Here is a 7005-nt window from a genome sequence, read left to right as displayed (position 1 = left end):
GAAAGCTTATTCTATAAGCTTTCTTTGTTTTTAGAAACATTTTTCTGTATAATTTACAGAAAGTTCCCAAAAATCCACCAGAACGACATATACTCAAAAAACGCAAAAAACCTTGTTACACTGCAAAAAAATTCGGTATACAAGGGTTTGCACTACAAAAGAATCCGGTATCCAGAGGGTTAACATCATTCCACAACGACAGGGGCTGAAATGAACCATAACACCGGGGTAACCCCCTACTCTTTTGAAAGATGCAATGGGTTCTTTAAAGTGCACACGAGCCAGATGTATACACTGGACCTCCATTTTAAGTCCTTATCCGAGAAGACTTGGTTTTACCAACCGAACCATGGGCGAGGAGCGGCTGGAACTAGCGTCTGGAACTAGCTCCAATTTCAGACCACTTAGGGGCATGAAAAGGTGGTCTTGGGGTTTTGCTCTCTAATTAGAATGTTAGATTTGTGTTAAAAGATAGATGAATGTTATTTGTTCTTTAAAAATGTGGTCTCGAAATAAAGGGGTCTCGGAATTAGAGGGTCTCGAATTAGACGGTGCACTGTATTAACATTAACACTATCATAATCGTATTAATGTATTACTATAGTTACTCTTTAATATTATTATTGCTATTATAATATTGAGTATAAATATGAAATATGAGTTATATAAAAACTAACCTATTTCAGATGCTGTTGCTTGCAGTTTTGACAATGTTCTACTTATGAGCACTATGTTTAACCCCAATTTAGCAAGCTGTGGAACAAAAAAATCAGGAGATTAGTATTAGTAATGGCAATTTTGTTTTCTATCGGAATAGCATTGCAGTACCCTCTGCTACTTGGGGATCAGATTCAACACTAGCCATTAAGAACTAGTGGTCTAGTGGTTAAGACACCAAGCTGGTTATCTGGAGGTTGCGGGTTCGATAGGATAGGATTGGAGTATTTTTGGTGTGAATCACACCAAAAATAACCCACTATAAAGTCCGAAGGCTTTTTTCCAGTGGGGTCCTTCTGGTGGACTGTTGAATTCTCTTTTCTGAAAAGTGTACTGCGTTCTTTAACGCACACAGGACCAACGGGTTAAATGTCTCATCCGGCAGACGGTTCGCTGGCTATCTTAACTTGCGTATAAGCCAGCCAGCTGAAATAAAAGGGGATCAGCGACGGGATTTGAAACGGGGACTAAGAGATTTCCTTGGTTCAGCGCACAATCAGTGGCTAGCACCAGTCTAGTCGACTGACCTATAGTAAGCTACTCTGATTCTCACCCAAAATCATTTTCAAGATTTTTTTTACAAGTATGTGGGAATGTGAGATGTCTGCGTACTTTCACTCGTGAAAGCACCCCTCTTCCTGACTCAGTCGATGAGCTTAATTTAAATAGTTGGTGACGCAATCATCAGGACAGCTTTGTCTTTCTGATGACCACTTGTCTTTCCATGAAAGGCGGCTAACATTAATAATAAAATAATTAATACTGAGCATTCTTCAGTACCAAAACATGTCAGGTAGGGCAGTAGGGCACAAACATCATTTCTATTTAAAAAGAACACAAAGCAGCATTTTTTTTTAGATAATAATATGAGTACAATAATTTAAATTATTTTTTTTAATGTTTCGTCATTAAAGCAAAGTAATTTTATCATTGTATGGAAATTGCAACTATCAGGACACATACTATACCATTTCCAATACAGTACTCCAATACAACTAGTTGCGCATCAAGGAATTTGAAATAGAGGGCGCCCAGAAAATCAATTTTGCAGACAGAGGGTCATACTACAGTACTGAAATTGGCAGAAATGGCACTCTCACAAAAAAATTTGTTAATTTAATTTTGTTTTTCTCCCATTTTTCTTTTTGTAAATTTTGAAAAATTTAAGAGTGCGATTGCAGCTTAATCCAACACCCATTATTTTCTACCTACAGTATCAAAATATTAAATAATATTATAATGCTTTTAACTTTAAAAAATTCCTTTTAAAGCTAATAATTTACAGTAAACATATGAAATCGTATATAATAATTATAAAAATACATAAATCTATTTACATGAAATTGTGTTGGCTTATTATCGATGCAACAATTAGTTACAATCACAAAATTTTATTGTTGGTGATCCGCTTCTCGAGCGGATCACCTCTTATTGTACGGTCTCTTCTTTTTTTCTTATTCTTCTTTCTTTCTCCCCCTGTTTCTGTTCGCACGATATCTCAAAAAATGCCACGAGTTACGCACAATCGCTGTCAACGAACATTTGGCTTGGTCTGGAATAGTCATGGTAAGCTTTTCAACACGCTCAGTCATGCGTGACGTCATCTACGCGCAATTTTGCGTTTTTACATTATCGATAATATCAGCCTAACCAATTGCCATTTCGAAATCGTATTAAGTGAGCATTAACTTCGGGTTAATGTTGAATGTACTGTAACTTAATTTTACGTGTGCGCTTCATTACGCGTGCGTCTAATCTTTAAAATGCTCAAAATCACTTTTAGACTAAATTAGAGCATGTTTCAGGCCATTTTGAGCATTTCGAATTTTTTTGAAATCTTCCACTACGCGCACGCATTTTTATGCGCGCAGCACGTACGGAAGCTAGACATTATGGTTTTTCACATAGTTTGGGTTCCTGATATTGTTTTCACAAATTTCCATTCTTTTTGGTCATCTTATGGCCAATAGCAATGCCGTACGTGCGCATCAAATATATATATATGCATAAAACCATGAATATTTTTAATCAGTTATAGCTCCTTAGGATGAAAGGTGACCCCCAATTTTTATTACATATTCTGAAAGCACATGAGTTGTAGATACGATTTTATAGATCATATTTGCTGATCGGACATTGTGACGTCATCATATTGCCATTTGAATTAAGAAAAAACTGAATTTTTTATTTATGACGTTATTACTTTTGTACTTGTTTGAACGTATCTTGCTTATCTTGATTGATTGTCTCCCACCTGTGAGTATGTTATAGCTAAATCTCTTTCGGACGTGCCCCTTTATTTTTCATTTTGATCACGTCAGCATGGTCAAAAAGAATGAAATTTTAGAACATTCTTATCTCTCATTCTAAAAGATATAAAGAATAGAACACAAGAGGGCGGCAGACTGTATTTCGACGCTATCAGACTTATATATACAGTATAGGTTATACGAAGGGAAAATTCCTGTGGCATTAATAACTAACAGACGGTTTTAAAAACACGACAATATTTAATTTCGTCTGCCATTACTGTATACGCACACATGTGTATGTTAAATTTTCAAAATTCTCAATATCACTATTCAGATAGTTTAAACGTTTCGGTTCATTTTCTGTATTCCAAAACTTTCCAAATTTACACGCCATATGTTCACTTCCACGCACACAGAACGTACTGAAGCTTGAAATCACGTTTTGTTACATATTTTGTGTTCCTGACACTGTATTCATATCAGGAGTCACTCTTTGTGCCATTACCTTGCTCACGGGGTGTCAAGCCGTACGTGTTACGCATGCGTAAATCTTTTAAAATGCTGAAAATTATTCTTTTTTAAAACACTAGTTGTACAGAATATTTTAGCATATTATGAAATTTTTCAATCAGCACTGCGCGCGCTTTATAAGGGTCAAAGTACGGCGGATCACCAAACTCGTCTTTAGTGACGAGTTCAAATCTAGTTTTAATTACTGTTATTGTTCCATCTTAAACTGAAATTTGATTAGTGAATCACCTTTTCACATTAAAAAAGTACTGTACTACAATAAATAGGCCATACCTGCTCAGCGTATGCTTTGCCAATACCATCGGTAGCTCCAGTCACAACTGTAATAATAAAATAATAATTTTTAAAAAGTGGTAACATTACAGTAACAAATCCAATGATTCATTTTCATGGGCTGTAATTGTTTTATATTCTTTGAAAACCCCTAACGTCAACAAGTTTTAGATCTAACATTTTTAAGACTTTTTGTTTAGGGCATATAGAAAAAAATCATTAGATTATCACTCTCTTTTATTAAAAAAATTGATGAGGGCGAGATTTTTTTTTTTTTCTTTTTTGGGAGGGGTGGGGGGACGGGATTATACCCGGGGATTCCCTGTGATTCAATGGCCTATTATTCAAAACTAGGCCTAGGCCTATATTCCGCTGAAAGAAAATCAGACATTACTCGAGCATCAAAGGGAAGGGAACAAATTATAGTTAGTAGGCATAGGCACCTAGGCTTTGGTCTTTGCCTCGAGCTAAACCAGCCTTTGCCTTTCTTTCTTTCTTGATGTCGTGGGTTGGTTTTTGCCCAACAACAATCAATCCAACCAAACACACCCATTACAAGGAAGACCGCCCACTTGTAATGCATGATGTAACAAGCTATTTTTAGCAGCGAGAGCCCCTGTGGAACATGTGAGTCAACAATCCAATCAGCCCATTGGACCAATGGACTTTGCATTTTGAACTTTTACGGCGATCCCAATGTCTGATCCAATCAATTGGAAGAGTTTGAAGTCTTCCGAATTCGGAGCCAATTCCTTTACATTTTATGAGCAATTGTTTTTTGCAAAGTTGTTTTTATGTGTTTGAGTTAAAATAAATGATGCTACAAAAAAAAAAAATAAATAAATAAAATAAATAAATATAAATAAATAAAATTATTCATGCATCAATATTTCCAAAATTGTTGATGCAGACGGAAGTGATTATGTAATAAATTTTTCTATTTGCCCTTATTTGCTCTGTTATAGATGCACCGCCTAACTGGCCGAGTGCCACTGATATAAAAGTGTATATCCGAATTATTAATAAATAGTATGTGGTGGGTCATATTCATAGTTACCAACCATCTCCCATCGTGTGGGACAGTCCCACATTTCAAAGTGATTTTGGATGAAACACGCATTTTGGAGATACACGTATGCATGATCATAAATTTGTCATGCATTTAGCGCAAGTCTATGCGTGATAAACAAAATTTATAACAAATTCATGGGAAAATGTATTTAAAATTAGAAGAAATTGGTTTTATGAAATACATAAAAACGGTCATGGATGCAGTAACTTGAGTCTTAGAGAGTTTTCGTAATTATTTTGTTAGAATCAATCCACGGAGAAAATTTCTCCTTCCCAAACAAAACAACCCAGCCAACAAGGACTTAGTATCATCTTGGATTATGTGACTAAAGGGCCCAGACCCCCACCAGGGCCTGCTCTGGACCCCGTTTTGGGGAATTGGCGTGGTGCCCCCCCCTCCTCCATCGAATTAGGCCCATATCGGCCGCTACCTATAGCGGCCGCCCTCCAGAACGGCCGCCAATGCGTGTATATGTATGGAACGCCGATGACGCATTCACAATGCAGTACATTGTAGTTAAATGGTTTGGAATAGGCCTAGGTCAAGTCGGTTTAAAATGGTGTAGGACCGGTTCGGCCGTGAACAAGTTCGGCCGAGATATATTTGTATGGAACACCAAGTAGGCGCAAAGCTATTGCTGCTACAGACTCAGTATCCATTATTTCGTGTTTTATTGTTAGGTCTTTTTATGTTGCCAAATAAGTAATGTGGCATTATTATGCTGCCATTAGTTTGCCAAAAAACAGTGGATTTTATTAGGTTTTGTGTAAGTCCCGTATAAGTTAATAATTAATGATTTAGATGGCATACATTTCTTTTTATATATTTAAAACTAACGAATGTACATTATATGTGCAATCATATGTTAATAATCGTGTTGTATTATCAGGTATTTTGCTGCTAATTAATTAATGTCGTTTTAAGCAATTCAATGGCATTAATAATGCGATGAGTTTGTGGATTTTATTAGGTTTGTGTAAGTTAATAAATGTTTTAAGATTCATATGTTTCATTTTATCTATTTGAAACAAATAAACAGTGGATTTTATTAGGTTTGTGTAAGTTAATAATAATGTTTTAAGATTCATATACATGTATTTCATTTGACCTATTTGGAACAAACGAACAGTTGATTTTATTATGTTTGTGTAAGTGAATAATAATGTTTTAAGATTCATAATATATTTAGATTTATATATTTGAAACAAACGGATTTATATGTTGATAATCAAACCAAAGGATTTTATTATTTTCATATTACAGTGTCGATGCATATATTGAAGAAGAGAAAGAAGAAGAATGTTAATAATATTAATATACTGCCAAATTATATTTTTCGTAATATAATATTAAAGCTTACAGTAATTGATGCTTTATGTTCCGTTGTATATTATGTCTAGGCCTATACGTTCTTAAATGAGTGATTGATTTTGAAGCAGAAAGTATATAAACGCCACAAAAAGTCACATTATTTATGCCCTGTCCGGCACTCAAAATTTCCGACCGACGCTGACAGTCTGCCGACCGGCATTGCTTTTTTTCAATGATTCTGTGTATTATTTTAGAAAAAAAAAAATCAGTGGATTTTTATTATATTTTTCGTAATATTATTAAAGTTTACAGTATTTGATGCTTTATGTTTCGTTGTATATTATGTCTAGGCCTATACGTTCTTAAATGATTGAATGATTGATTTGAAGCACGAAAAAACACGAAAAACATCGCCCTAAAATCCAGAACTTTAACTGTAAACGCGCTTTATAAAGAAGATAACAATAGAAATACACGTTTCCATGGTTACGCTTGTATTAGATAGGGCAAAACATGCCCATTCGTGCAGAACGAGTGTGCAGTGTCTGCCGATTGATGATAAACCAATGCGAATTCACCAACTGATTAAAAGTTCAACCTGGTTTAACGAGCAATAATACGGTTATAACACACAACAGAGGTTAATGATCATAATCAATGTCTGTATTAAGATTATGTAAAATAATTAATAGACAAGAAAACAACACGTAATATAGGCCATGGCCACAGACCCTACATTATAGGGTCTGTATAGGCGAACAACTCGGGTAACAACCACATTCCTGAACCATCGCACATGTTCGTACAGTTTCCATGTACAGAGATCAAGCCAGTCGGCTATTTTCAGCA

The 7005-nt window shown here is 35.3% G+C and overlaps 1 protein-coding gene across 1 annotated transcript in view; it reads right to left on the bottom strand.

The window, feature by feature from the left end:
* LOC117117986 (very-long-chain 3-oxoacyl-CoA reductase-like) overlaps positions 1–7005 on the bottom strand; it is a 24570-nt gene that overhangs the window by 16321 nt on the left and 1244 nt on the right. The window contains exons 2-3 of the mRNA XM_033262481.1: positions 3774–3820; positions 678–753 (exon numbers count right to left, since the gene is read on the bottom strand). Of these exons, the coding sequence (XP_033118372.1) occupies positions 678–753; positions 3774–3820 (123 nt within the window). The remainder of the gene's footprint in view (positions 1–677; positions 754–3773; positions 3821–7005) is intronic.

This window comes from Anneissia japonica, unplaced genomic scaffold (genome assembly GCF_011630105.1).
Source record: "Anneissia japonica isolate Jap-2015-1 unplaced genomic scaffold, ASM1163010v1 scaffold785_len581690_cov155, whole genome shotgun sequence".
Classification (NCBI taxonomy): Eukaryota; Metazoa; Echinodermata; class Crinoidea; order Comatulida; family Comatulidae; genus Anneissia; species Anneissia japonica.
Note: the sequence above shows the minus strand (reverse complement) of the source record. Positions and strands in the feature narration are given on the sequence as shown.